The sequence below is a fragment of the Mirounga angustirostris genome, unplaced genomic scaffold (genome assembly GCF_029215605.1).
Source record: "Mirounga angustirostris isolate CCGP_5_RB_7025 unplaced genomic scaffold, mMirAng1.0.hap1 SCAF_5, whole genome shotgun sequence".
Lineage (NCBI taxonomy): Eukaryota > Metazoa > Chordata > Mammalia > Carnivora > Phocidae > Mirounga > Mirounga angustirostris.
The window spans coordinates 141,915,788-141,941,754 of NW_026991713.1; the positions used below are offsets into that span (position 1 = coordinate 141,915,788).

A 25,967-nucleotide genomic window follows, 5' to 3' on the forward strand; every position below is an offset into this window, starting at 1 on the left:
AATGGGTGATAGCCTTCCTAACCCACCTAGAAATGTTCTAATATTACTCTATATTCTGATTTTAAAGAGATTGACCACTCTCTCCTTTTCTTCTGATTGTCACCCATCTGTCATTTATATCCTGTGTTAACAATAACGTAAATGCTCCATGTCATCAAATTCTGGTTTTGAATTATCTTTTCTTTAAGATAATTGAATGGGAATCTGCGTAGGTCTTGACCCACGCCCAGGTGTCTCATTCCAGAGTCAACCAAAGGCAAATCTCCTTGGTCGCCGCGAGGCTGCACCAGCTCAACGGACCGGAAGGCCAGGTGGGGGCGCCAACTGCGCGTGTGCAGCGCCTGCTCGCGGGGCTGGTGGGGGTGGGGCCTGTGATACCGCGGGACGCCGTGATTGGTTGGGACCGCGGTAGGGCAGGACGAAGAACCTGACAGAGAGCGCTGCCGCCTCTGATTGGCCGCCAGGAGTAGCTCGTGCCAGCTGGGGGGACCCACGCGAAGGCGGCCAGCGCACTGGCCCGTGATTGGCTGGGCCGGTCACTGCGCGGCGCGTGGCCACCCGTGGGAAGGACCGGGTCGCGGCGGCAGGCGGGCGCCGGGCCCCGGCGCGGCAGCGGCGGCCAAGCTGGCTTCGCGGCTCCCCCGCTCCCGCTCGACCCCGCGGCTCGCCCGCGCCCGCGCGCACTCGCGGCTGGGCCGGGCCCGCGCGTCGCTGTCGCTGACCCCGCCGCCCGCGCCGTGCCTGCCGCACCCGCCGCTGCCCAGCCTGCCGCCCGGCCTGAGCCCCGCGCCGCCGCCGCCGCCGCCCTCGGCGCTCGCCCTGGCGGAGCTGCCGCCGCTGCCCGCGCTTCCGCTGCGGCCCGAGCCCCTGGCGCCCTGGGGCCTCGGCGCGCACCTGGCGCTGCCCGAGCTGCCGCCCGAGGCCTGCATGCCGGCGCCGCCTGCCGCCGCGCTCGCGCTGCAGGACCTGCCGCGCCTGCCCGCGCCCGCGCCGCCCCCCGCGCACCTGCCGCTGCCGCCGCTGCCCGAGGCCGCGGTCGCCGCCACGCCGGGGCCCGTGGGCGCGCGTGGCCGCCCGCCGCTCGTCGCCGAGCCGCCCCCTCTACCGCTGCCGCCGCTGCCCGCGCGGCCCTCGCCCTCCAGCCTGCTGGCGCCGCCCGCGCCCCGCGCCCCCTGGTTGCTGCCCGCCTTCCCCCCGCCGCCGCCGCCGCACCTCTTCCTGTCGCCTCCTTACTGACGGCCCGGCCCTTCCGAGACCGTCGCCCCCGAGGGGCTGCGGGGCGGGTGAGTAGGCAGCCCCGCCGGGGACACCCGGGCTGGGCGCCCTCACCGCCTTCCCCACTGGCGATTCAGAAAGCGTGGGTCAGAGCCCAGACTGGGCAAGAGGGAGGGAGTGTCAGGGGAGCGGCCCAGCTTTGGGGTGGAAGCAGCAAGTCTAAAAATAAATTCGTTTGAAGAATAGGGTCTTTATTCCATTTTCCCCTACCGCCCTACAGCAAGCCTCTTGCCTGGTTATTTGAGAACGTAACTCATCCCCTGTGCTGATAAGTGGGCTGCTTATCAGAGCCGTGGGGACGGGGGGGGGGGGGGGGGGGGGGCGCCCACTGCACTTGGCTTGAGGAAATGAAAACAAGATTTGAAATGCTCTGACTGGGTCCGAAAAAATGTCTCATTTTCCCCTATAAAATGAAGGGTTTTAGATGCCATCACAAGGCCCTTCCCCACTATGTGTGTATGGCTTCTGAGAAAACCACATGCGGCCTTCCAAGTCTTGAGTCAGACTTTGAACTGAAATAGATCCAAGGGTTCTGCAGGCATGGGTGCCCCGGAAGAACAGGGGTGCTGACGGATGGCCGATACTGGGCCCTAGAGCCGCAGCATCACATGCAAGGGCTAGGTCGTCCCCACCGGATCAGGAAAGCTCCCAAGGTGAGTCATGAAAGGAAGCCCCTATTCTCTCCTCACCTTTGCTTGCCCTCGCCTCCACCCCCACCGTGCCAGGCTCTCCCCAGCATGTGCAACCCAGAATAAACGTTCCCTTTGTTACTCAGGTGGCTTGGGCTCAGGTAACCAGGCAGATGTCCTATCTCAATGGGCTCTTCTACAGCTCAAGAGTGGTATCAGGAAGCCAACTTAACCTTGGGCAACCTCTGAGAGCCTGGGACCCACTAGCAAGAAAGGCAGTATACCAATTTCCTGTGACTGCTGTAGCAAATCACGACCAACTGGGCAGTTTAAAATAAAAGGAATTTATTCTCTCAAGGTTCTGGAGACCAGAAGTCCAAAATCAAGGCATTCAGGGCTGTGCTCCTCCCAAGGCTCTTGGGGATGATCCTCCTTAGCCTCTTGGAGCTCCTGGTGGCCCCTGGCGTTCCTTGGCTTGTAGCCTTGTCCCTCCAGCCTCACCTCCGTCTTCACACAACCTTACCCTGTGTGTCTCAAATCTTCCTGTTTTTCTCTTTTGACCGCTGTCATTGGGTGTAGGGCCCACCCTGAATCCAGAATGATCTCATCTTGAGGTTTTTAATTTATCTTAATTACAGCTCCAAAGACCCTGGTTTCAAATAAGGCCACATTCACAGGTTCCAGGGCTTAAGACCTGGCCAGTGTTGGGGGCCACCATGCAATCATTACAGGTAGTGTCCTCCCCGCAGAGGGGCTGGCCCACCTCCAGAGCTGTCTTCCCAGCTTTCCTGACCACTGTGTTTGACACCCTCCCTCTTACTGACCTGGAGCCTTGGGTGCCCTTGCATCCTTTAGCAGGAGCCAAAGGCACAAGTACTTTAATGACTCCCTGTCCCCTTTCTTGAATTCTGGCTGAGTTCCCATTCCTGCCGGCTTGCTTCCTGCACCCCTCTGCATCCTGCAGCTCTCCTCTCCTCGCTCCTCCGCTAAGAGTCAGACAGGAAGGACAAGACTGAACGCATGCTCTTAAAGATCACAGCAGTGAGGTGAGGGGCGACCCCGCCCTCTGAACCCCGGATGAATAACTGCGGCCGGTGAAAGCTGACAGTTCCGACAGATAATAAAGTTAATTGCTCTCGGATCCATGGAGTCTGACTAGGTTTGCGAGTGAAATGGCCATGGTGCCGTTAACAAGATACTCTCGTGTCAAGTCAGTGCCTAGGGTGATCCCCAAGGTGCATGGGGTGCTCCCCGCCTGGGCAAATTCTTGTAGTGACCCTGGGGGTAAACAAGGCAGACTTCTCCCTCCCTCTTACAGTCAGGAGGCAGCTGAGGTTACTGCGCTTGTGACTTGCCCAGAGAGGTCTGACCCAGCGTCCCTTAGGCTGCCCACAGCAGGGGGACACAGACACAGGGAAGGTGCAGCAGAGGTGGGGTGGCTCCTGGTGTAATCAGGTCCAGATGCAGTTCCCTGCAGAGGCTTCCCAGCACAGGGTGCAGGGTGCCTGGAAGAGTCAGGGGAAGGAGGGAATGCAGGCGGGGGTGGGGGAGGAATGGGGCAAGATGTGGGTGGGGTGGCCTGTGGGGGGCTCCCCGGCTGCCTTTGGGGAAAGAGGCACCAGGAGCCCCAGCTCACCCTCCAGCACTGGGCTCTGGGTGCTGGGCCTTGAAGTCAGGGTCTGGGGCTCCTTCAGGCTTATCGTATTTCTCCCAAGGACCCGTGGCCAAGTTCCCATTGCTCTTGGAGCTTGTTTCCTTGTCTGTAAAATGGGGGTAGATAGCTGTCATGGGACCCCAGGGTTTCATCTGCACCTTTTGTTTCAGGGACCAGAGGATCTGGCTTTTCTACCCATAAAGTCTGGGGCCTTGGGCACCTCCCCAAAGCAGAGGCTGATGCTCCCCAAGCCCGTCCCCAAGCCCACCCCATACTCTTCTTGGCACCATGGTGGCTCTCGGACCTTCAGTTCCCCTCCTTTGTCTTTGGGCCACACTTTTCTCGAAAAGTGTGGTAGATGTTGGGATTGGAGTTAACCCTCTTCTGCCCTTCCCCCATCTAAGTCCTGGTGGAGTGGCCCCACCCCACTGCCCTCCCAGAGAACAAAGTTCAGGTCCAGTTCTGCCACCCCCTGAAGCAGTGAGCGGGGCGAGGCTGCCCTCCCTTCCCGTGCCTCAGTTTCCCTCCACAGTAGTGTCTTGGGGCAGGTTTCCCTCCCCCACCACTTTCCTGGGCGGAGGTGGTGGGGGTGGGGATTCCAGCGGACGTGTTAAAGTGCCATTGAGGTGGTAACCACGCCGAGGGAGTCCCCACCTCTCCATATCAATGGCATTCCAGCCCCATTTACAGTCCCCGCTGGGCCCCAACTTTAACCCTTTGGTTCCCAGATCCTACTGAGTCCAGGTGGACCAGGGGACCGAAGAGAGGGCCTGAGGGCTGAGGGTGGGAAGGCTGTCCTGCCTGGGTGCCCCGGGAATCCGCCCTCGCTGCTTACCCCTCCTACTGGCGGTTCGTCTGACCAGCCCTGGTGACCTCTCAACCTCCCCTTGTTCTCCAACAGCCTGCCCCACTTTCACCCTCCCTGAAGGCCTTGGGTGGGGGGGTGCCTTGTCTTATAAAGAGGGAAAAGAGTAGACAGGTGGGAGGAAGCCGAAGCTGCCCCCCCGCCAAGACAGTTCTGGTACGGATTGGTCTGGGGGTGAAAGGGCGGTGTCTTCAGCCTCTGAGCACCACCTCCCACGTGGCCAGCCAACCCCTGGCAGTGTGCAGCTCTTCTCTGCTTGAGTGTTGACATGTTGAGCCCAAGAGGGATTGGGATCTAAAACAATGAGGGTCCTCCGCGGCACCCCACTGGTCCTGTCACAACGCTGGGGGTTTGGACCTATCTGTGGAACTGAGGGGTCCTTGGTGCCAGGCCCGACTGCAGGCTGACCAGCTCTCTGGGCAAATCAGGATGAGTTGGTCTCATTAAGCCCAGGGCTTTCTCTGAGCCTAGAGAGAGAAAAGACCCTGGGCTGGGCTGCCCAGGATGGGAGGCCCCTTGGGAGGGTTGCTGGGCCCCTCGCAGAGCCCCAGACCCGGGCTCCCTGCTGCCTCCTGACAACTGCTTCAACCTGTGTGTCCGGATTCCTCCAGGCCCCGAGGCTTGCCTCTATTTGTCCTTCTCCTCAGCCGCCCCTCCCGACCATGAAATCTAGGGCCCCAGGGGCTGGATGAGCTGGACAAACTTCCCGGAGATTCCCCAGGCCCATCACAGCCAGCTGGCCCAGCCACGGCCGGCTCTGGCCCCTTCCCACTCCCCGCCATGTCCACTGGGCCACCGCACTCTACCCTACAGCCCCACTCATGGGTGCTGGCCTCAGTCTCCATTTTAGCAGTTCTCTCAAGCTTCTTTTGGTCACTGACCCTTTTGCAAATTTGATGAAAGTATAAACCTCTCTTCCCCAAAGTGCTAAAACCCATTCCCAGAAGCAGTGCACCCACCTGAAGTTAAAATCCTTTATAGACTAAGCCCCACTGAACGGGCGAAGAGACGCCCAGTGCACACCACTCCCAGGGCCCTAGAGAGGTGCAGTGAGTGACCATGTGTGCGGGGGTGGGGGGGTGGCAGCTCCGAGGCCTGCCCCCAGTGGCCCTGTTAGCTCCCAGGCCATCAAGGGGTGCCTCCTCATAGGGCAGACAGGCCGTGGGCCATCCTCAGGAGGTGTGGAAGTGAGAGGCTCTTACAGATGGGGGCCCAGCTCTGCCTTAGGGGGTCCGCCAGCCACCCAGGAAAGTGTATGAAAGGAAGGAATTTTCATCAGCGTCCCCCACCCCCGTTCCTTTTCCCTCAGTTCCTAGCACCCAGGAAGGGGCTTGAGGGAGTTCATGACCCCCAAGACGAGGGGCCCATGTTTGTGGGTCCCATAAGGTTTCTCACAGGGGTCTTTGACCTAAGGAGGTTAAGGACCTTGACCTCCCATAATCTGTCCCTAGTTGGTGGCAGGATTTGGGTTATAGTCTGTGAGTCCCAGGTTGTCCCCCACAAGGGGAGTCACAGGCTCCGAGGGGGTCTTCAGGAGCGGGAGGGTCTTTCCTGAGGACTGTGAGGAAGGGTTCACCTGGGCTTCATCCTCTTGCCCTCCTCCATGGGGTCTCCTCCAGAGTGATCACTTACTCCTCATGGAAAAGACTTGGGTCCTGAGGCTTCACCCCCATCCAGGGCTTCTGTCTCTGCTACTCTTCCCCCTTCACCCACAGACCCCTGTGTGCCCCTCCCCTACTTCCACAACAGACTCTTTACCCCTTGGGCCCTAGAGACCTGCGGCAGCTCAGCTCGGCCCTCAGTTTCAGTATCGGGCCTGGAAAGGGCACACCTGAGCCCAGGAAGAAGTGTGTGTGGAGGGAACTTTTTAGGCCGTTGCCTGGGTGATGCCACCTGAGCTGGGCGCCAGGCACCTGTCGCCTGGGGAACGGTAAGGGCGGGGCCCCTCCCTTGAGAGCAGCCAGGGCCACTGGGCTGAGACTGGAGACAGATCGGGTTCCTGGGGCAGGCAGGGGGACATGAGCGGGTTGGGGTGTGCGATACTGGGGGATCTGGGTGTGTTTGCAACAGGAAAGGAAAAGCTTACAGGGAGGAGTTGCTGGGGGAGGAGGCGGCGGCTCAGAGAGGCAACTTAACCTCCAACCTCCGCTTCTCTTTGCTGAGCCTACCAGAGCTCCATCACTCCCCCATTCCCCGCTCCCCAGCTGGTCCTCAGTCTCCCCTTTCCTTTGTCCCTGCATTCCCACAGGCACGGAGGTTCTTTCCTTCCCCGATCCGGTCGCGGTACTCCCTCCCGGGCTCCCCATCCCACCCCCAGCCCCGCCTTCTCCCTGTAGCTCTGGCTTCCCCAGTTGGCTTTGCTGCCCCTCCCCCGCCTCCACCTCAAAACCCCGCCTGCATCTGGGAGCTGGCCGAGTCCCCGGGTGACACCCACAGAGGGTGCGCTGCTCCGTGTGAGCCTGGGCCTCCAGCGGCACAAGGCTCTTCTCAGCTGAAGGTGGGTCAGGAGGGGCGGCGGCCGGGACGTGACTGCAGGGTGGCAGGAGAGGCAGCCACTGGGCGTCTGGTAGCCAACGGGGCCCTCGAGAGGACACCGCGACTCCGCTGAGCAGGACTGTGAGATTGATTGGTGCGTGTCGGGGTCAGAGGTAGGCCTTTGAGGGGCTCAAAGAGAGGTGCTTTGCAAGAGGCCCACAGATGTGAGGACAGTCCGGGCCGAGGACACAGTGTTTCCCTTGTGCTGGGCACCGAGACCCCCACCCGGCAGCATCGGACCCACCCCTGTGAGTCAACCAGGCCGTCTCGGGTTAAGAAGACCTGAGGGGACAGATGGCTTCAACTGCCCTTGAACTCCTGGGCATGACCCTGGCTGTGCTGGGCTGGCTGGGCACCCTGGTGTCCTGTGCCCTGCCCCTGTGGAAGGTGACCGCCTTCATCGGCAACAGCATCGTGGTGGCCCAGGTGGTGTGGGAGGGGCTGTGGATGTCCTGCGTGGTGCAGAGCACAGGCCAGATGCAGTGCAAGGTGTACGACTCCCTTCTGGCACTGCCCCAGGACCTGCAGGCCGCCCGCGCCCTCTGCGTCGTCGCCCTCCTCTTGGCCCTGCTCGGGCTGCTGATGGCCATCACTGGGGCCCAGTGCACCACCTGCGTGGAGGACGAAGGTGCCAAGGCCCGCATCATGCTCACCGCGGGGGTCCTCCTCCTCCTCTCGGGGATCCTGGTGCTCATCCCCGTCTGCTGGACTGCGCACGCGATCATCCAGGACTTCTACAACCCTCTGGTGGCCGAGGCCCTCAAGCGGGAGCTGGGGGCCTCCCTCTACCTGGGCTGGGCCGCTGCTGCCCTGCTCATGCTGGGGGGGGGCCTCCTCTGCTGCACATGCCCTCCACCCCAGATCGACCGGCCCCGAGGACCGAGGCTGGGTTACTCCATCCCCTCCCGCTCAGGTGCATCTGGGCTGGACAAGAGGGACTACGTATGAGGTGGAAAGTGTCCCTGGAAGCCTGCGGCTCAGAGCCTTGACCTTGTGCAGGATGCCCTGCCCTGACCCTTGCCCCCGACTGCTAACCCGTCCCCCAGGGCAAAACCCATTTTCCAGACGCTCCAATCGGGCCTGGCTAGACCTGGTATCAGCTGCCCCAGCTGAGTCCAGAACCTCTTCAGTGGGGTCCCCATGAGCCCTTCCCCTACCTCCACCCAGGCAGAGCCAGAGCTGATGGGTGTGCTGGTCTGCCCCTGCCTCCCCCGGACAAATTGCTTCCTTCTGTGGTCCACAACTTAGGCTGTCCGTCCTCTTCCTCTGGGGCCACCCCTGTCCCAGGAGCCTGGGGCTTCACCCAAAGGGCAGCAGGTCCTTGTCTCCAAAATAAGGAGGGGACGCCTGCCTGCGGTGGGTCCTCTCCAGTCTGGCCACCACCTGCATCTAGAGGTCCAGGCCAGGAGGCCCAGTCTATCACCCAACCTTCTATGCCCACCTACTAGTTGGGAATAAACAGAATTTGTACCTTGGCTCTTCATAAGACATGCTTTATTTAGCAAAAACTGGTGTGTGTGTATGGAGGGAGGCGTGGCAGAAGTGTGCAAGGGTTGAAGGTGAGAGGATCGGGGTGGGGGAGGGGGGTCTACAGCACAACCAGGACAGGACTCGGGACTCAAGATAGAGGAGCCAGAGGTCAGAAGACTTGGAGGCGGCCAGTTCTTTGGTGATTTATCATCCGTGAGGCTCAAGAGCCCCCAGGGGTTCCAGAGGCCTGACCAGTAAGGAGGGACTCGGGGACAGGCTGAAAGCACCTCAACAGCAGGCAGCCTTATGTTGGCCCACAGCTCCAGGTTGGCCTCCAATATGGGGATGTCCAGGGTGGAGAAAGATCTAGAATTTGTGAAGCATCACCTCCTTGGCTCCATCATCCAGAGGTGAGAAATACCAACAGCTGAGCCCAGGAGAGACTTGGGTTCCTTGGTTAGGTTTTCAAATGAACTTTAAAAATTCCCCTCCCCCCAAAAGCAAAAAAGATAAAAACAGCCCCCAAGCTGTCTGGATTACCATCTCCATGTCTCCAGCTCAGGGGGTTAGGCTCCACTGTCGAGGGAGTCTCCACTCCCCTACCAGATTTAGACATAATTCTTAGTGGGGTACTCAGGGACCCCCTGAGAGGTGGCATGTGCGGCCGATGCTGAGTATCGGGCCATATAATGGTTCGAGCCCCGGGACCCCCCAGAGGGGCAGGTACAGCACAGCAGCCCCCCGCCCAGCAACAAAAGACCAGAGGCCGCCCAGCCCAAGTAGAGGGAGGCCCCCAGCTCCCGCTTTTGGGCGTCCGACACCAGGGGGTTGTAGAAGTCCCGGATGATGGCGTGAGCCGTCCAGCAGACAGGGATGAGGATCAGGACCCCTGAGATGACAAAGATGATCCCAGAGACTAGCACCAGACGGGCTTTGGAGTCCTTGTCCTCCACGCAGGTGGTGCACTTGGCTCCCGCAAGGTAGACCAGCAGCCCGAGAAGGGCCAAGAGGAGGGCGATGACGCAGAGGGCGCGGGCGGCCTGCAGGTCCTGGGGCAGTGCCAGAAGGGAGTCGTACACCTTGCACTGCATCTGGCCTGTGCTCTGCACCACGCAGGACATCCACAGCCCCTCCCACACCACCTGGGCCACCACGATGCTGTTGCCGATGAAGGCGGTCACCTTCCACAGGGGCAGGGCACAGGACACCAGAGCATTCACCCAGCCAAGCAGTGTCAGGATGATCCCCAGGATTTGCAGACCAGCGGAAGCCATGGCAAAGTTGAGGTTGAGAGGAGCTGCACTGGGGGACAGAAGCAGACTAATGTGAAGACAGGCTGGTCCAGACCCTTTGTTCCCAATGAGCTGTGGCCACCACACAGGGCAGCGAGAGTATGAACCCAGGAAGTCAGTACACCATGGGCAGGGCACTCTTCCCAAGCCTCATTTTCTCATGGGCAAAACGAACACTTGATGTTTGAGCTTGTAATTTTTTCCTTGGTTATGTGATTGTCTTGACTAACAAGAGCGAGTAAGTAAGTGACCCAGTCCTGGCTGCTTTGAGTGCAAATGAGACATGAAGCCTATCCTGAGGCTAGTCTACCGCCCCAGCCACTTTGCATACATTTTATCAGACAGCAAAGTAGCAAAAACAAAACAAAACAAAAGAGAGGGCAATTTCCAGATGGTCTCCTTGGGGCACACAGATGGTGGGTTGGCTCTAGCCATGAGTTTCAAGTTAAAAACCTGTCAGTTTCAAAATCAAGATTAGAGATCCCAGCTTCCTCCCACCACGCAATAGCTGTGTCCAAACCCCTCACCCCAACCTGGTTCCATCCCCCCAGGAGGGTAATGACATGTGTCTCAGGTGATCCTTCATCTCTGGCCTTGCCTGGCCCTACTTGGCCCAGCCCAGCAGCAAACTCCAGAGGGGCAGGAGAAATGAAGAAGAAGAAGAAAAAAAAAATACCACCCTCTCACCCAAAAGCACTTCTTTCTCATGGCTACCTGCTGCCCCACTGGGTCCCGCTCTTCTGCCCTCCCTTAGGGTCACACTGAACATACCTCCAAGGTTGGGGACATTTTCTTGTGCCTTCTTGCTCAAAACGCCAACCTCTCAGGACTCAATTCCCCTAAAAGGACCTAAATCCTTGGAGTGTGTCCAGTGAACCGGCCCCTCGGCAGCCTCCCCTCACTTGTCTCCCTTCACATCCCACTTAGTGTTGTGGCTCAATTCGGGGGTCAGTTCTGTTCGGGGTCCTGTTGGGGCTCTCCATTACCCAAAGTTCCCGCACACGATCTGGACCTGAATTTAGCACCGGCCCCAGCAGTGTGGCCAGAGGACAGACCGTGCACTCCTCATTTGCATCCCGCCCATACCTGGCGGAGCTAAAGACTTCGGGGGAGATCGGACGGGGCGGCCCAGACCGCGCTCATCCCAACTCCAGTGTCGGCCCTCCACGCCTCTGGCGGTGTTAGCGCCGGCCCATGCACCCGGCACCTCTCCACTCCAAGACCCTACCCCTGCCCTCGACCACTTCTCTTTCCGCACACTACGGGGCCGCCTTGGTCCGAGGGCGCCCCCTCCTGCTTTCGATCCCTATTTCCCTTCTGAGTCCGGCCCGAAGAAGGGTCCGCAGACCCCCGACCTGTGAGCCGCGCTGCGGGAAGGGCTTAATGGCGGCGGTTATCAGCAGGGTCCGCTCCGGTAGGTGAGGGGGAGGGGAACCCCGCCCCAGAGAGCAGCGCAGGTGGGGGAGGGGCGCCCGGGTTTCGGTGCCTTTGTCCCGGGGGAGGGGGAGGGGCGTTTAACCCTTCCGTGGCTGCAGAAGGACCTGATCAGCTCACCGCGGCTTCGGTGCAGACCCCCGCCCAGGGGCTGTGCCCCGGTGGCCCCCCCACCCAGGTAAGTCCAAGTTCTCTACACGCACCCCCACCCACGCCGCCACGCCCCCTGCACCCCACTCCTCGAGGAGTCCGCCTCTTCCCCTCCAACACTGGCATTTCCCCCGGCTCACCTGCGAAGAAGCCCACAGGGATTCGTAGGAACCGCAGAGTGTGCGGACGGGGGCGGAGGCGGGGGGTCTTAAAGAGGCAGTGACGTCACTGGACCACCGCCCCGGGGAGGGGCAGAGACCCCATTCCAGACCGCGGGCGCGCGAATCTCAACCTCGTCAGCTGGGGTCGCTCGAGTCTGGGGCCGCTGCCCCCGCATGTGGCCCGGGCGCTGGGACCTCAGCTGGCTGACGCCGGCCCGCAGTGGGTCAGGGCACAGGGCATGGGGCTAGAGCTTGGCTCCTGACTCCGCTACTTACTAGTGCTGTGACCCTGGGAACTCACCTAACCTTCCCAAGCTTCCGTTTCATACTCGGAAAAATCGGAGACAACAAGCCCACATTTTACTGTGTAGCTATGTCCTAAGGTAGAAATTAAAGACTTATTATTATTATTTGTTATGTCGTTATCATTATATCCCGGGGCCCTTAAGAAAGCTGCAGTTATTGTTTTTTTTTACATTTTATTTTATTATGTTGGTCACCATACATCATTCGTTTTTGATGTAGTGATCCACGATTCGTTGTTTTCGTATAACACCCAGTGCTCCATGCAGTACGTGCCCTCCTTAATACCCATCACCGGGCTAACCCATCCCCCCACCCCCTCCCCTCTAGAACCCTCAGTTTGTTTCTCAGAGTCCATAGTCTCTCATGGTTCGTCTCTCCCTCCGATTTCCCCCCCTTCTTTTTCCCTTCCGAAAGCTGCAGTTATCTTTGAGATGGGTTGTTCGTGTCTGATTCCCACCCCCAACTTCCCGGACTTCAGCATCCACAGGACAGGGCCAGGTCTGCGTCCCTGGGGGTCCCAGCCGCTGGCGCACCGAGTTGCTGCTTGTGGAGCGAATGACTGAACTTAGCGAGCCAGGCGGGGCGGGGCGTCCAAGAGCCGGTAGCGGGGCGGGCAGAGCCGAGGGAGCCGCCCCGGAAGGCGGGGGCGGAGGCGGGGCCGCCGCTGTCCGCCCCGGCCCGCGCGCGGCAGGCTCAGACGGCCACGGCCGCCGGACGCGCACAATGGTTCCCGGTCCGCTGCGTCCGCTGCCGCGGCTCCTCGTGCTGGTGCTCGGGCTGGCGCTGCTGGGCGCGGCGGTCGGGGAGCGAGTGCCAGGTACGCCGGGGGCGGGGCCCGGGCTGGGCGGAAGGCCGCGGGGACCCGGGGAGCCTCTCACCGGGGATCGGGGAGTCGGCATTGGGGACCCAGAGAACGAGGCCGAACTGGGGGGAACTAGGCGGACACGGGGATTCGGGGTTAGGTGGTTTCCAGACACCGCGCTCCCTGGCCAGGAGAGGTTCATCCCGCTCCGAACTTCATCCGCAGTCCCAGCCTCAGTTTCCCCCCTGTTCAAATGGAGGGGCGGCTTCTGTCCTAGTAAGTCCAGACTCGGAAGTAGAGGGAGAAAGTTTGAGGGCGGGATGTCTCCTTCGGTGAGAAGGCACGCCTCCATCCTGTTCAGGACCTGGTCTGTCTGGCCTCAGTGACCGAAGAGTCTCGGGGGGGGGGGGTGGTATCGAGGGCACGGGGGTCTGTACCCTCTATACCATGTGGGGTGCCCCCTTCCATCCGGTGACTTCAGTGCCCAGCTATGCGGGGGGAGGGACTGGGGTCGGGCCCGGTGCCCAGGAGTGAGTCACCCGCCGGCTGCGGGGGGTGGTGGTGTGGGGACCTGATACCCCCCCCCACAGCGTCCCGCGCTAGGCCCCCCTTGCCCCCACGCTGCTGAGTCCCGGTCGGGCCGTGCGGTCACCTGTGAGGAATGCGGGGGGAGGGCGCCGGTGACTCACGTTATTCGAGCCGGCCGACCCTGACCTCAGCCCCCAGAATAGCCGTGCCCCGCCCCAGCCTCTGACCCGCGGCCCCCTCCCCAGGCACCACCCCCTGCTCTCGCGGCAGCTCCTGGAGCGCGGACCTCGACAAGTGCATGGACTGCGCGTCGTGCCCGGCGCGACCGCACAGCGACTTCTGCCTGGGCTGTGAGTGGGGGGCGGGGGGAGAGGGACCAGGGGCGAGCGGACCCCAGAGTCGGAGAGAGTTTGCGGGGGTGGAGAGGGGAGCAGTGGGCTTCAGATCTGGGAATTAATCAGGAAGGGGGGTGGGAGTTGGGGTGGGGAAGGGATCGGATCAGGGCAGGGGCCAAGGTGGGGGAAAGGCTTGGGGCTCAGATCTAGGGGGCGGGGCTAGTACCGAAAGGGGCGAGGTCTAACTTGGAGTCCTGCCCCCAGGCGCTGCGGCCCCTCCAGCCTCCTTCCCACTGCTGTGGCCCATCTTGGGGGGTGCTCTGAGCCTAGCTCTCGTGCTGGGACTGCTTTCTGGCTTCTTGGTCTGGAGACGGTGCCGCAGGAGAGAGAAGTTTACTAGTAAGTGAGCCAGGCCCGCCCCCCCCCCCCACCATTCCTCAACATCTCCCCTGCTCTTGACCACGCCTCTTCTTATTTTGCAGCCCCCATCGAGGAGACCGGCGGGGAGGGCTGTCCTGGTGTGGCACTGATCCAGTGACAGTGAGAGCCCTTGCCAGCAGGAGGCCCCACCCACTCACCATTCATTCATTCATTCATTCATTCACTCATTCATTCTGGAGCCCGCTCCCTCACCCGAGACAGCCAGAGCCAGACTCTTCCAACCACAGGGGTGTGGAGGGATGGGGGACTGGTGAATCAGCTCTCCGAGGCCTGGGCCCAGGCTTCAGAGGAGCCTTCCAAGGTGTCTGACTGCCCTGTCTTTGGCTCCAGGACAGGAAAGGAGACCCACGCGGGCTCACACCAGACAGCTGACACTAAGGAACCGCAGCATTTGCACAAGGCGTCCCTCCCTCCACCCCCATGGCCTGAGGGCCAGGCTGACCTGAGGGCCAGACACCAGGCCCCACCCACTCAGATGTACTGAAATTCCACCATGGGGTCTCTGTCTGGGGGGTTAGGGACCTGTTGCTAACACTAGGGGGCTGGCCCTCTAGGGGGGCTGGCCCTAAGACACTGTCCCCCCCAACCCCCAAAGGGGGGGAAATATTTATTTTGGGGAGAGAGTTTGGAAGGGCGGGAGAATTTATTAATAAAAGAATCTTTAACTTTAAATGGTTCGGAGAGTGGCATGATCCCCAGCCCAACTTCCCAGAGCTGGAGGGAGGAGTGAGTCAGCCGCGGGGGTGGGGGTGAGGCTCTGACTCACACATTCTCAATGCCTGAGCCCAGCCTGCCAGGACCTGGCCGGGCCCCTGACCGTTTTTTCCAGGGAAGATTCTGAGAAACCGCAAGCATCCAGCGCCCCAGCCTTCCCACCTTCCTTCCCAAAGGCCCCAGGGTTCCAGACTGAAGCCTTCATTTGCTCAGCAATCTTTATTCAGTTCTGGGGGGAATGCCTCCCTTCCCATGCTCCTGTCCCTCCTGCCCCTCCCTCCCCAGGGCTCTGTGGGATTCAGTGTCCTCCTCTGTAGAGGGTAGGTCCTGGAGCCCAGAGGCCTAGTCTGGAGAATATTTAGGAAAGCTGGTCCCTCAGGAGGGATGCTGGTCTTCTCTGTTGTGGGGAAGAAGGAAGGTGGGCAGAAATACTGCCCACCAGCACTCAGAGCTCCATTATCTCTCCAGCTTGGGTGGCAGGGTAGTGGGGGGTGGGGGTGTCCCCTAGCCTCAGCAGCCGGAGGGCCTCAGGGATCAGGTTCCCAGGGTAGCGCCAGAGAAGCAGCTCAGAGCAAGGGCTCCTGGAAAAGGAAATAACAGCATGGGGCTGAGGCTGGCCTGGAAGAGCCACCTCCCACCAGGTCCAGGTCCCCAAGAGCTCTTGGGCTGCCAGCACCTTCCAAGGAGCCAAGACGGGAAACAACAGAGGTTGGCTAGAAGCTAAAAATAGCAGGATGAGGCAGGGCCTAGAGACTGGCTCCAAGATGGGGTGTGATCCTCCAGAAGGCCCAGACGGTGGATGGTGGATGGTGCCTACCTGAGTGGGGGCAGAGATGGGGGGAAAGCCATGGGGGTGCTGCAGTAAGGGTGGTCATTGTGCAGGCTGAGTCGAGAGAAGTGGGTGGCCATGTTCTCTTCAGAAAGGAACTGTTTTCGCAAGGGCTCCCTGGGGAGAGACAGAAAAAAGGCAGGCTGGGATATTCACATTGGTGGCAGTCTGATGGGGACCTAATGTGACAGAGGTCTTGGGAGTCCCTCCCTGCCCCCAAACTCACTGCTCCTCCTCCAGGCGCCGCTTGGTGCTCATGGGCACAGCTCCTCGGAGAGGGGAGCTGGGAAGAAAAGAAAGCCAGGTGCACTCCACCCTCTTGGCCCCATCCCCAGGATCTGCTCTCCAGTGCCTGCAGTGTAAGCTAGGAAGTCCCCAGACCACCCGTCTCAGCTGACACCTAAGTCACCCCATCTCCCAGCCTAGCCAGCAGCCTGCCTCAGAACTCTCAGCCGTGTCTCAGCTTATGCCCAAGCCCTGCCGACTCGCCCCACCGCGTGTCATCTTGCAGACCAGCCCCGAGCCCACAGCCAAAGCTCCTGGGCCCCTGGGCCAGGCCCACCCAGTGCCCTTACACACACCTCACGTCCTGGGCTCGGGGCGTCCCTGACGCGGCCCGTGGGTCGCGCTGGGCCCGACCTGGGGGGCCTCGTTCCAGGGGCTGCTGCAGGATCATTTGGGTTCGGGGTCCTGCAGGCAGAGGGTGGGATCCGGCCGACAGGGCGGAGCCTCAGAGGGCGTGGTCCAGCGCGAGAGGCGTGGTTTTAGGCGCGCGCGGCGGCGAGGTTCTGCGCAGGCGCGGAAGGCGAGCGACGCGGGGCTAGAAGGCCGGTGGGCTCGGCGAGGTGGGGGAGGGGATCTGGAGTAGCGGGGCTGCGGTGGGAGCTACTTCTTGTTGGCGATCTTCACGGCGGTCACCTTGGATCCTGAGGCTCTGGGTAATACTCGGCGGCCGCCTTCGCGCCGGGACGGCTGGCGGTGTTGGGGCTGTGCGGTGCCCCAAAGGGGAACCGCTCGCGGGCACGTCCAGACGCGTGAAGCTGCGTCGCGCTGAGCACTCTGGGATTTGTAGTTCTCCACATGGAGCGAGCTGTGCCATACGCTGTACCTCTGGGTCAGGTGAGGCGGGCGTGGTGCGCGGTGCATTCTGGGGTTTGTAGTCCATGCCCCGTTCGGAAGGGGCGGCAAGGAGTCGTGCCCTGAGCTCTGTTTTGCGTGGGACTCGGACTGTGACCCGGGAGCGGGAGGGTAACGCAGCAAGACCTTAGGGGCCTAACGTGAAAGTAGGAGGGTAGGGATTAGAAGTCAGTATGTTTTTCTGTACTGGAGTAATGGAGCCACTTTTTAAGCGCTTATTATGAGGCAGCTGTATGCGAAGCTCGATACAGGAGCTCAGACACCTGTGACAGTCTCCCGTGAGCTCCATTTGACACTTGAGGAACCTTGGAGGCCAGACTGGGTGCTTGCTCAAGGTCCCGGTAGACGTCATGCCTCAGGTGCCCGCTTCCTCACCCTGTTCTTGGAGCAAGCCCTGGGTCTCAATGGGCAGGCACGCACTTGGTGGTTCGCCTCAAAGGATGGCTGAGCGATCTGGGCAGTGAGAGGCCAGACAGGCGGCAGGGGAAGCAGGAAGGAGTCTGACTCGCAGGTCCTAGATGTCCCAGGTAGCCTCCATGCAGCCTCTCCCCACAGATGGAAGTGTTTCAGGCCCTGCAGCGGCTCCACATGACCATTTTCTCCCAGAGTGTCTCACCCTGCGGGAAGTTCCTGGCAGCTGGCAACAATTATGGGCAGATAGCCATCTTCAGGTACCCTCACCCCGGCTCCCACCACCCGGTAGCTCTAGCACTTGTACCCCCTGGGACTGATGCCCCCTGCTTCTGACTCTCAGGCTGCCCTCCCCTCTCCCTTCAGCTTGTCTGCTGCTTTGAGCTCTGAGGCCAAAGAAGAAAGTAAGAAGCCTGTGGTCACATTCCAAGGTGGGTGCAGCCATTGAGTCTGGCTTAGAGAACCCCCGGGTAGGGGAGGGGAACAGGACAGGGTCACTCAGGTCCTGCATTTCCATCTAGCCCATGATGGACCCGTCTACAGCATGGTCTCCACTGATCGACATCTGCTCAGTGCTGGGGATGGGGAGGTGAAGGCCTGGCTTTGGGCAGAGATCCTCAAGAAGGTAAGGAGTGTGGAACTGGGGGACGGGCTGGGGTTCCTGGTCCCAGAGAGCCTCTGACATGATCCAGTGTTTCCCTCCATGAAGGGCTGTAAGGAGCTGTGGCGGCGTCAGCCCCCATACAGGTGAGCTAGGGCCATGTGGGCAGAAGGTACTTGGGGGTGAAGGTACCGCCTCATCAGAGCTGACCTCGCTTTCTCTCTCCCAGGACCAGCCTAGAAGTGCCTGAGATCAATGCTTTGCTTCTCGTCCCCAAGGTCTGATCCCTTTGTGACTGGGGCTCTACTCTGCCCTGTTCTTGGTCCAAACTTAAAAGCCTTTCCCCTGTTCCTGTCCTGATTCGACATTGACTTGTGATTCCACCTTGCCTTCTTCTGTAGGAGAATTCTCTCATCCTGGCAGGGGGAGACTGTCAGTTGCATACGATGGACCTCGAGACTGGGGCCTTCACAGTGAGCAAGCCATGGAGCTGGGGTGGTCAGGGCTGGATGGGAGTAGGGGCATTCTTCCTGGATCTCCTCCTGACAGCGGCCCTCCTCCTGCAGCGGGCCCTCCGGGGCCACATGGACTATATCCACTGCCTGGCACTGCGGGAGCGGAGCCCTGAAGTGCTGTCGGGTGGCGAGGATGGAGCCGTGAGACTTTGGGGTAAGTTAGTGTCCGGTTGGAGGGAAAGATGAGATGGCGGCGAGGGAGATTGGGGCCAGCCGGGCTCTTCTCATGGTTCTTTCCCCACAGACCTCCGCACAGCCAAGGAAGTCCAGACCATCGAGGTGTATAAGCATGAGGTGAGGGCATGCCCCATGCCCTGTCCTCCCTTCCACCTTCCTAGGCATCCCCTGTATCTTCATCTCCTTCTCTCTTCCCGTCCTTTCCCTTAGGAGTGCTCGAGACCCCACAATGGGCGTTGGATTGGATGTTTGGCAACTGACTCAGACTGGATGGTGAGCAGGGCGAGGTGTAGAATGGGGTGACCGCTCCGGGCCCTGCCAGCTGAGGGCCTGAGCTTACAGTGGCTGGGGATCCCCACCTTTCTGCCCAGGTCTGTGGAGGCGGCCCAGCACTCACCCTCTGGCACCTCCGATCCTCCACACCCACCACCATTTTCCCCATGCGGGCGCCACAGAAACACGTCACCTTCTACCAGGACCTGGTGAGGCCCTCTGTCTTGCTTCTGCCACCTTTGCCCAGTTCCCCTCTCCAGTCCTGACCCCCGACCCCCCTCCTTGCCCTCCACAGATTCTGTCTGCTGGCCAAGGCCGCTGTGTCAACCAGTGGCAGCTGAGTGGGGAGCTCAAGGCCCAGGTGCCTGGCTCCTCCCCAGGGCTGCTTAGCCTCAGTCTCAACCAGCAGCCAGCAGCACCCGAGTGCAAGGTGGGTTCTGCAAGGGGCTGTGGGGGTCCGGGGGGCCACATATGTGGACAGGCCAGTCACCCCTGTCTTGCCTCCAGGTCCTGACAGCTGCAGGTAACAGCTGCCGGGTGGATGTCTTCACCAATCTGGGCTACCGCGCCTTCTCCTTGTCCTTCTGACCTCTGGCAACACCTCTTCCATCCCAGGGATTTGGAGTGCTTTTTTCTTTCTTTTTTTTTTAATAAAGAAATTTTCAGGCTATTTTCCCATTCATGTTCTTCCCAAGAATGGAGGCCAAGTCGGTGTAATGATTTTTATATATTACTCTGTTTGATCTTGATACATAAATACCCACCCCCATCTCTGCCCTGGAGCATGGCAGACCCAGGGTGCTTAGAAAATATAGGTCTGTATAGATTGAAAACTCAGCTCTGCCTCACCTGCCCCGCCACCCACCTGGGGCCCTTGGCCCCCAAAGCTGGCCCCTGCTCCCATTGAGCCTTTGCCCAGCTTCCTGGGGCGGGGAGGGCACCCCCTCTGGAAGACAATCAGGGCCCTGGTGCTACACTGGCCAGAAGAGGAAAGTGAACCAGAGGGCATGGGCGGCCTCCTTCGCCCAGCCTTCAGGTCCTTCGGAAGAGATTGCTCAGGAAGCCGCCGGCGGACCCAGGGCCCAGGCGCAGCGAGAAGCGCGGTGCGGCGCGACGTGGGGCAGATCCGGCCGCACTCAGCTCCTTCTGGCGCTGCGAGCGCAGCTGCTTGCCGATCACCACCTGCATGTCGTCCTGCGGGTCCGGCAGCCGGCGGGAGGAGGCGGGGTGGTCAGCGCACTGGCCCCGCCCCTTCCGGCTCCCGCTGCCTCAGGCCCCCGCCCCTCACCTGCCAGGCCTCCAGCTCTTGCGTCAGCGCCACCTTCTGGCGGATAGTGCGAAGCAGCTCCCGGGAGAGCGAGTCCCGCTCCAGAGAGACGCGGCTGAGCTCCAGGGACAGTTCCAGCGCCCTGCAGGCAAGAGGGGCAGAGAGTGGGTCCTAGGGCGCTCGGGCCTCAGCGAGCGGGGGTGGCGGGACGCTGCGGGACCCGGACGGGAGTAGTGCCGCTAACACCGGACGCAAGGTTGGAGGGCTCCTGGTGGGTGGGGATAATTATATCACGTGTGGGGGAATCGAAGACCTAGGGTGCCCTGTAGTCCCACTGGGGCTATGGTGGATGGTGGGAGAAGCTCACTTGTTCACAGCTTCATCCCGATCCGAGAGGGCGCCGCTAAGGGCCTCCTCGGGGTCCTCCTGTGTCCGCAGCTCCTTCTGCCTCTGCAGCTCCTCCCGCAGGGACTGTAACTCTGCCCGCTGCAGCGTGATCTGTGGGCAGGGGAAGGTGAAGAGAAGCAGGTAGGCCTCTAGATCTCCCAGCAGCCAGGGCTTCGGGTCTCTAGGCCCTCCCCTGCCTGCTCCACAAACACTCGGGGCAGCCGCGGCCTGTGCTGGAGATGAATCTTCTGAGCCCCAAGGCTGGTGCAGGATGGGGTGGGGGCAGGGCCGGATGGGTGGTATAAGCCTGCAGAAAGGATGCTGGGAGAAGCACTAGGAGGTGGGAGAAAGGAGGGGAATGCGGCCCAGGAAGACTTCCTGGAAGAGGTGGCGTATAGGCTGGTTTCTGAAGCATGACTACAAGTTTGTTGGGATGAAGATAGATCCAGGTAGAGGGGGAATTAGTGCGCAAAATCTCAGAGGTGTAGATGGGCAAGAGAAACTGGCCTTGGGAGGGGGTCTACATCCAGCGCTATGCTCCCACTCCCACACCTCATCCTGCAGCCGGGCCACTTCGGCCTCCTTCTCCTCTAGTATCTCTCCTGGCCTTAGAGATGCTCGCTTCTTGGGAGGCTCCAGGCTCTCCTCTTGGGGTGAAGGCTGGTGGCTGAACGCCTCTTGGATCTCAGGGGACCAAGTGTTCTGTTCGCCAAAGGAATCGGTCAGTGAGGTGTCGGACCTCCTGGGAAAAGGAAGAGGGGCGGAGTCTGCATGGCACGTGGGGGCTAGTGGGCCGCGAGCTCACCGGGGCGTCCCTGCGTCCGTCCGCTTTCTGGTCCTGGTCGCCATCGAAGCTATGAGCAAGCTCCGACTGCAGTGAGGCTACCGACACGTCGGCGTCCTGAAGGCGCGACTCCTCCTCCAGCTCCGAGACGCGCCTCTGCAGCCTCCGCAGCGCGCTCAATGCCTCCCCGGACTCGGAGCGCGCGCGTTCCAGCTGCGGAGGGACGGGAGGGACAGACAGAAGGACAGAAGCGTGGGCAGTCAGCCAGGTGCGCCGGGCGCCTTCATCCCGCCGCCGGCCTACAGGGGGCGCCGGCGCGCCACCCAGAGCCAGGCAGTCCTGCTTGTCGGAGCACCCCAGGGATCCTGCTCCCACCCCCAGATCGCTGGGCGGCCTTGGGCCGCGCAGTTCCCCTCGGCAGATACCAACTTCCTCGTCTATAAAGCAGGGCGCGGACAGGTGCCCTGGCTTTAAAGTTTCCCATCACCCTCCTTCCAGCCCCACCCCATCAGGTCACCTGGCGGAGCCCCGCCCCCTTCCCCGACCGGTCGGCCTGCTACTCGTTAATGCCGTCATCCAGCGTTTATTGATCCTTCCTTCTAAGCCCGCGCTGTGCTGAGTGCCTCACCCTCACCGCGGCTCTCTACCATTCCGATCCCCTCTCACAGACAAGGAAATTGAGGCTGGGCGTCCCACAATAGTAGGAAGGGGTGTTGGGTAAGGGCCCACGTTATTTCACCACAAAATGCAAGATTCTGAGATCTCAAATATCAGGCCATGCTGCCTCTTGTCATTTCCTTTTGTCCATCTCCACTGCCCCAGACCTGGTCCAAGCCCCCGTCATCTCTGGCTTCAGCCTACCCCCTGGCCTCCTAACTGCCAGACTCTAAAGGCAGACCACCCCTGCTCAGTCACCTTCCTAGGCTCCCACTTGCCCTTGGGCTAATGCCTGTGCTCTCTTGGCCCAGCTTCTGGGGCTCCCCGGATCCCTCTCTGGCCTCATTTCCCAGGAAGCCCCGAGGCAGTGGCCCATGCCCTGGCCAGATGCACCCCCCTGCCCTCACCTCCAGGCTATGCTCCCGCTTCTCCCGCCTCAGTAGCAGCAGCTCCTCGTGGGTGGCCTGTAGCCTGCCCTGGCCCTTCTCCACCTCCTCACGCAGGCGTCGGATCTGGGCCTCCAGGTCCTGCCGGCGGCTCTGCAGCATCTGGTTCTGGGGAGAGACTTCAGAGCTGGAGGGGAGGTGCTGGGCCAGCCCCGGATCACCCCCAGCCCCAGCTGGCTCTCACCTCCCCCTGCAGACTCTCCAGCCGCGTCCTCAGCTCTGCTCCTGCCAGGACCTGAGCCTGGCACTGCCCCCGAAGGCCATCCAGTTCTCTCTGAAGCTCGTGCTCGGTCTGCGAGGCCTGTGGGGGGTGGGGGGGGGGAAGACAGTGGAGCCCTCAGCTGGCCTTAAGCCTTGACCCCAAGCCCAGTGCACCAACCCCCACACTGGGACACAGGCATCCGCCCTCATTCTGCCAGGGACACAGGGTTGGTTCTCCCACCTGGGCCAGCTGCTGGCTGAGCCGGAGGTTCTGCTCGCTGAGCTCACTGAGGGCCTGCGCCCGCTCACGCCCACTGCCCTGCTGCTCGGCGCGCTGCTCTCCCAGCTGGGCCCGCAGGGCCTCCACGTCCCCCTCCAGCTCCACAGCTCTGGCCTCCCATTCTGCGCCCCGCGCTGCCAGGCCCCGGCGGAGCTCATGGTTCTCCTGCTGCAGCCGCTGTGGGGGCCGGGACAGAGGGGGTGAGGCTGGAGTGAACACACACACAGATGCAAAAGGGGTCCAGGCGGGTCTGAGACAGGCGTGGAAGCAAGAGGGAGAAGCAGGCAGAGAGTGAAAACCAGAGCCTTGGAGGCGAGGGGGAGTGGAGAGGTTTCCAGGTCAGGCAGGAGGAGCTGACCTGGGACCAGAGGAGAGTGGGGCTCCCTGATGGCCGCTCACCTCTGTCTGCTGCCTGGGCTTCTGGACCCGAAGTCGCAGGCGCCGTTCTTGGCGCCTGAGTCTGGCAGAATTTAAGCCCCGGCCCATGGCCTCGCCAACTGATGTTCCAGGGGCTTTGGAGGTTCAGCCTCTGCTCAGCCCCTCTCCCCCAGCTCCTCTCGGCCAGCTCCCTCTAATTAACCCTGGCCAGCCCCTCCTGGGCCCTGCGCCTCTGCATGCCCTCCCCAAAACCTGTCCAACCAGCAGGAGGACGCTCTTGGCACACCCAGGTGCCCAGCTTGGGGAGGCAGGCACGTCGGGGGGCCAGCTTCTCGCCCCCACTCTCTATAAACTCTCAAAGCAGGAAGGCGGTGCTAACCATATGCTGCTCTAAATACCAGCAGGTACTCCTGCCGGGCCCCGTGCTAGCACTTTCCTGGTACCATTTCATTTAATCAACCACAGTTAGAATTGTTAATGTACTTATTTTATATATGAGTAATCTGGGGCTCAGAGAAGTTAAATGCCTGGCCCAAGGACACACAGTAAATCAGTGAGGCAGGGATTCCAACCCAGGTGGCCAAACTCTTAACCAAATATTGTGGGGGCAACACAGCTCTCGGATTAAATCCCCAGGTTCAGGGTCCAATTGTCTTGGCTGGCGCCCTGCTCTGCTGCTGCTTTGTGATTGAACAAGTCCCTTAATACCTCTGGGTTCCAGGCACCTAGCCATCCGTCCAGTACTTTCTGAGCTCCTCCCGTTGTGGGGTCTGGCTATGTGCAGTACGCGAGACCACCAAGTTCCCAGCCTCCAGCAGCTTAAACTCCAGAGAGTCACAGGCAAATGGACACATGCTCGAACTTGGTCATTTCAGAGGGAATGTTAGGACTGTAAAGAAACTCTGATGAAGAAGAGTGGGGTACGTTGGGGGGTCCTTTAAAGAGAAAGTGATGTTTGAATTCACACCTAAAGCGTAGGAAGGAAGAGGGCTACACCAAGGATCTGCAGGTGCAAAGGTCCTGAGGGAACACACGTGGGTTCCTCAAGGAACTGAAAAGAGGTCCTAGGGGAGGATGGCTGTGTGGCCGGCCGAGGCCCTCGCGCGGGGACTTTCGGGCCCTGGTGAAGAGTCTCAGTGTCATTTTAAGTGTGATGGCGAGCCGTTGGGGGATTTTAGGCAAGGACTGAAATGATCCGATTTGCAATTCTTAAAGATCCCTCTGGCTGCCCTAGAATGGAGCATGGAGAATGGGCTGCCAGGGGCCAGTGGAAGCTGCAGATGAGTGAGGAGGCGGCTGTGGTGCTGGGGCAGAGGTGCTGTTGGCTGCGGCCAGCTGGGAGGCTGCAGAGACCACGGGAAGTGGGTGGATTCGAGATCTAGTTTAGAGGTGAAATCCACAGGGCTTGCAAACGTGGGAGAAGAGAGGTCATGAGATGCTTGGACTCTGGTCCTGAGAAGATGGGAAGCCAGGATGAGGACCACCAGTGATGGGGTCAGAGTCAAGAGTGCCACTTATGTTGAGATGCCCATTAGGTGGCCTGGGGAGGAAGTGAGGGGCATAAACTCCCCATCTCAGGGGCAGTGGTTGGGGTTATACGGATGCTGGAGTCAGTGGTGTCCAGGGTGTCTAGGGGGCCAGATGTGACCCTTGGAATGACTGTGTGACTGAGGACAGCCTGGGCAGAGGGAGGAATTCTTCTACTTCCCAGGATTAGGCGAGAATTGACGGAGATAATGCACGGAAGGGGCTGAGCCCAGAGCAAGGCAGGGAGGAGAAACCCGATAACTCCTGGCTGGGCTTGCGCTATCCTCTCGAGGAGCCAGACCCAAGATTCAGAGAAGGCCAGTGGCTGGCCCAGGGTCACACAGCCAGGCAGAGGTCTAAACCCAGATCTCGAGCCCCTCTGTCCTCAGAGCCCCTGTTCTTAACTGCCAGCAAGACTGGGCCATCCCCCTGCCTGGCTTTCCTCCCCCTGCCCACCTGCCTCCCACCTGCCCGCCCACCTGGACCCTCCTACCTGTCCTCCATCTGCTCACCCTGTCCCCTGTCCCACCCCTGCCCTGTGCCACCAGCTCACTTCCTCACGCTCAGAGTGCTGGGCGCTCAGTGTCTCCAGCTGCCGCTGTAGCTCCTCATTGCGCTCCAGGAGCATCTTGCCAAGCTCTGCGGCCAACAGCAGGTCCTTCTCCTTCTGCTGCAGCTGTAGGGCCAGGTCCTCAGGCTCCTCGGGCCCTGGGCCCCCTCCCAGGAATGAGTCCCGCCTTTCCAGCACAAAGGGGAAGAAGCCCTCATTGCCACTGGGGGAGGCACCTCCAGAGAGCAGCCCCGACAGGAAGCTTGGTCCTTGTGGGGAGCTCATGGCACCTGCAGCATCTGTGGGCACAGGTGCATCAGTGGGAGGAGGCAGCTGCCGCACACTCTGTTCTGCGGCCCATTGGGCCTTGCCCCCTGCTGGTCAACACCTGGCCCTCTCAGTACCGCAGCCAAAGCCTCCCTGGGCCATGCAGGGTTAATGACCTGTGTCTTGGCCACCCGGCTCCGTTAATGTCCCCAGGGTAAACTGAGGCAGGGAGCACAAGGAAATGAGCTGCCGTTGCCCCAGTGCCCCAGGACCACAGGTGCCCCCCACTACTGACAGTGCCCCCCACGGCCCACACCTTAGCTGTTCTGGCTCCCAGTCCCTCACCAGCTGGGAAACTCTTCCTAGAACGCAAGTTCTAAGAGACTCAGGACTCAAGATGAGCTCAGTCCCTTCCCCTCCCAAGAATACAGGCCTTGGGAATTTAGGGTGCGGACCCCTCCTCTTTGAGAAGCCCAGGTCCCTGGCCCCCTGCCCTCCCAGGTATCCTGGTCCGTTTTCCTCTTTTCTCAAGATCCAAGTGTTTTCGTCCCCTTGGAACTCAGGTGCCCAGATCCAGTCCTCCCATTCTGGAGTGTTGGCCCCACTTTCCCAGGGGCCCCGGGTCAGGCCCAGGGCAGGGCCAAATAACAGGTTGTGCCAGCAGACTGCGCCCGCCACTCCAGGTTTCT

General features: G+C 60.9%; 6 protein-coding genes across 14 annotated transcripts; 3 read left to right on the forward strand and 3 right to left on the reverse strand.

The window, feature by feature from the left end:
* The first annotated feature begins 5,989 nt into the window (after positions 1–5,989).
* On the forward strand, positions 5,990–8,328 carry CLDN9 (claudin 9). The gene has a single exon (XM_064592419.1). It carries the CDS (start codon positions 7,253–7,255, stop codon positions 7,904–7,906), a length of 654 nt encoding a protein of 217 aa, XP_064448489.1. The 5' UTR covers positions 5,990–7,252; the 3' UTR covers positions 7,907–8,328.
* A 107-nt stretch (positions 8,329–8,435) lies between these two features.
* Positions 8,436–12,345, reverse strand: CLDN6 (claudin 6). Of its 2 annotated transcripts, none has more exons than XM_045871675.2 (2): positions 11,445–12,345; positions 8,436–9,725 (listed from the first exon to the last, which is right to left on the reverse strand). In XM_045871675.2, exon 2 carries the CDS (start codon positions 9,700–9,702, stop codon positions 9,037–9,039), a length of 666 nt encoding a protein of 221 aa, XP_045727631.1. In that variant the 5' UTR covers positions 9,703–9,725; positions 11,445–12,345; the 3' UTR covers positions 8,436–9,036. The 2 variants fall into 2 exon arrangements, with proteins under 2 accessions (XP_045727631.1, XP_064448488.1); XM_064592418.1 differs by having other exon boundaries at positions 8,436–9,730.
* An 85-nt stretch (positions 12,346–12,430) lies between these two features.
* On the forward strand, positions 12,431–14,549 carry TNFRSF12A (TNF receptor superfamily member 12A). The gene is made up of 4 exons (XM_045874788.3): positions 12,431–12,588; positions 13,347–13,451; positions 13,701–13,835; positions 13,919–14,549. The coding sequence occupies exons 1-4, from the start codon at positions 12,495–12,497 to the stop codon at positions 13,972–13,974; spliced, it is 390 nt and encodes a 129-aa protein (XP_045730744.1). The 5' UTR covers positions 12,431–12,494; the 3' UTR covers positions 13,975–14,549.
* Positions 12,622–19,182, forward strand: THOC6 (THO complex subunit 6). Of its 7 annotated transcripts, XM_045874786.3 has the most exons (13): positions 16,400–16,539; positions 17,113–17,228; positions 17,335–17,399; positions 17,490–17,593; positions 17,678–17,715; positions 17,799–17,847; positions 17,971–18,042; positions 18,136–18,238; positions 18,329–18,378; positions 18,472–18,534; positions 18,633–18,743; positions 18,830–18,964; positions 19,042–19,182. In XM_045874786.3, the coding sequence occupies exons 1-13, from the start codon at positions 16,501–16,503 to the stop codon at positions 19,120–19,122; spliced, it is 1,026 nt and encodes a 341-aa protein (XP_045730742.1). In that variant the 5' UTR covers positions 16,400–16,500; the 3' UTR covers positions 19,123–19,182. The 7 variants fall into 7 exon arrangements, with proteins under 7 accessions (XP_064448483.1, XP_045730742.1, XP_064448482.1 ...); XM_064592413.1 differs by lacking the exon at positions 16,400–16,539 and adding an exon at positions 12,622–12,849 and having other exon boundaries at positions 17,971–18,238; XM_064592412.1 differs by having other exon boundaries at positions 17,971–18,238.
* HCFC1R1 (host cell factor C1 regulator 1) lies at positions 14,792–16,475 on the reverse strand. 2 transcript variants are annotated; one of them, XM_045874789.3, is made up of 4 exons: positions 16,002–16,475; positions 15,647–15,703; positions 15,409–15,537; positions 14,792–15,172 (listed from the first exon to the last, which is right to left on the reverse strand). In XM_045874789.3, the coding sequence occupies exons 1-4, from the start codon at positions 16,094–16,096 to the stop codon at positions 15,037–15,039; spliced, it is 417 nt and encodes a 138-aa protein (XP_045730745.1). In that variant the 5' UTR covers positions 16,097–16,475; the 3' UTR covers positions 14,792–15,036. The 2 variants fall into 2 exon arrangements, with proteins under 2 accessions (XP_045730745.1, XP_045730747.1); XM_045874791.3 differs by lacking the exon at positions 15,647–15,703 and having other exon boundaries at positions 16,002–16,471.
* Positions 19,183–19,342: 160 nt separating the features above from the next.
* On the reverse strand, positions 19,343–25,739 carry BICDL2 (BICD family like cargo adaptor 2). The gene is made up of 9 exons (XM_045874785.3): positions 25,015–25,739; positions 22,518–22,733; positions 22,260–22,376; positions 22,037–22,183; positions 20,994–21,185; positions 20,741–20,890; positions 20,169–20,299; positions 19,823–19,943; positions 19,343–19,728 (listed from the first exon to the last, which is right to left on the reverse strand). The coding sequence occupies exons 1-9, from the start codon at positions 25,294–25,296 to the stop codon at positions 19,567–19,569; spliced, it is 1,518 nt and encodes a 505-aa protein (XP_045730741.1). The 5' UTR covers positions 25,297–25,739; the 3' UTR covers positions 19,343–19,566.
* Between the last annotated feature and the right edge of the window lie 228 nt (positions 25,740–25,967).

Bases quoted from the DNA above. Each gene is read 5' to 3' on its own strand.
- CLDN9 (XM_064592419.1), top strand. From the start codon at position 7,253: ATGGCTTCAACTGCCCTTGAACTCCTGGGCATGACCCTGGCTGTGCTG.
- CLDN6 (XM_045871675.2), bottom strand. From the start codon at position 9,702: ATGGCTTCCGCTGGTCTGCAAATCCTGGGGATCATCCTGACACTGCTT.
- TNFRSF12A (XM_045874788.3), top strand. From the start codon at position 12,495: ATGGTTCCCGGTCCGCTGCGTCCGCTGCCGCGGCTCCTCGTGCTGGTG. The intron at 13,452-13,700 runs GTGAGTGGGGGG...TCCTGCCCCCAG, and splicing joins CAGCGACTTCTGCCTGGGCT to GCGCTGCGGCCCCTCCAGCC. The intron at 13,836-13,918 runs GTAAGTGAGCCA...CTTATTTTGCAG, and splicing joins CAGGAGAGAGAAGTTTACTA to CCCCCATCGAGGAGACCGGC.
- HCFC1R1 (XM_045874789.3), bottom strand. From the start codon at position 16,096: ATGATCCTGCAGCAGCCCCTGGAACGAGGCCCCCCAGGTCGGGCCCAG. The intron at 15,538-15,646 runs GTGAGTTTGGGG...GTCTCTCCCCAG, and splicing joins CGGCGCCTGGAGGAGGAGCA to GGAGCCCTTGCGAAAACAGT. The intron at 15,173-15,408 runs GTAGGCACCATC...TTCCTTTTCCAG, and splicing joins CCATCTCTGCCCCCACTCAG to GAGCCCTTGCTCTGAGCTGC.
- THOC6 (XM_064592412.1), top strand. From the start codon at position 16,501: ATGGAGCGAGCTGTGCCATACGCTGTACCTCTGGGTCAG. The intron at 17,716-17,798 runs GTGAGCTAGGGC...TCTCTCTCCCAG, and splicing joins CGGCGTCAGCCCCCATACAG to GACCAGCCTAGAAGTGCCTG. The intron at 18,379-18,471 runs GTGAGGGCATGC...CCTTTCCCTTAG, and splicing joins TCGAGGTGTATAAGCATGAG to GAGTGCTCGAGACCCCACAA.
- BICDL2 (XM_045874785.3), bottom strand. From the start codon at position 25,296: ATGAGCTCCCCACAAGGACCAAGCTTCCTGTCGGGGCTGCTCTCTGGA. The intron at 22,184-22,259 runs GTGAGAGCCAGC...GTCTCTCCCCAG, and splicing joins TGGAGAGTCTGCAGGGGGAG to AACCAGATGCTGCAGAGCCG. The intron at 19,729-19,822 runs GTGAGGGGCGGG...CCGGACCCGCAG, and splicing joins AAGAGCTGGAGGCCTGGCAG to GACGACATGCAGGTGGTGAT.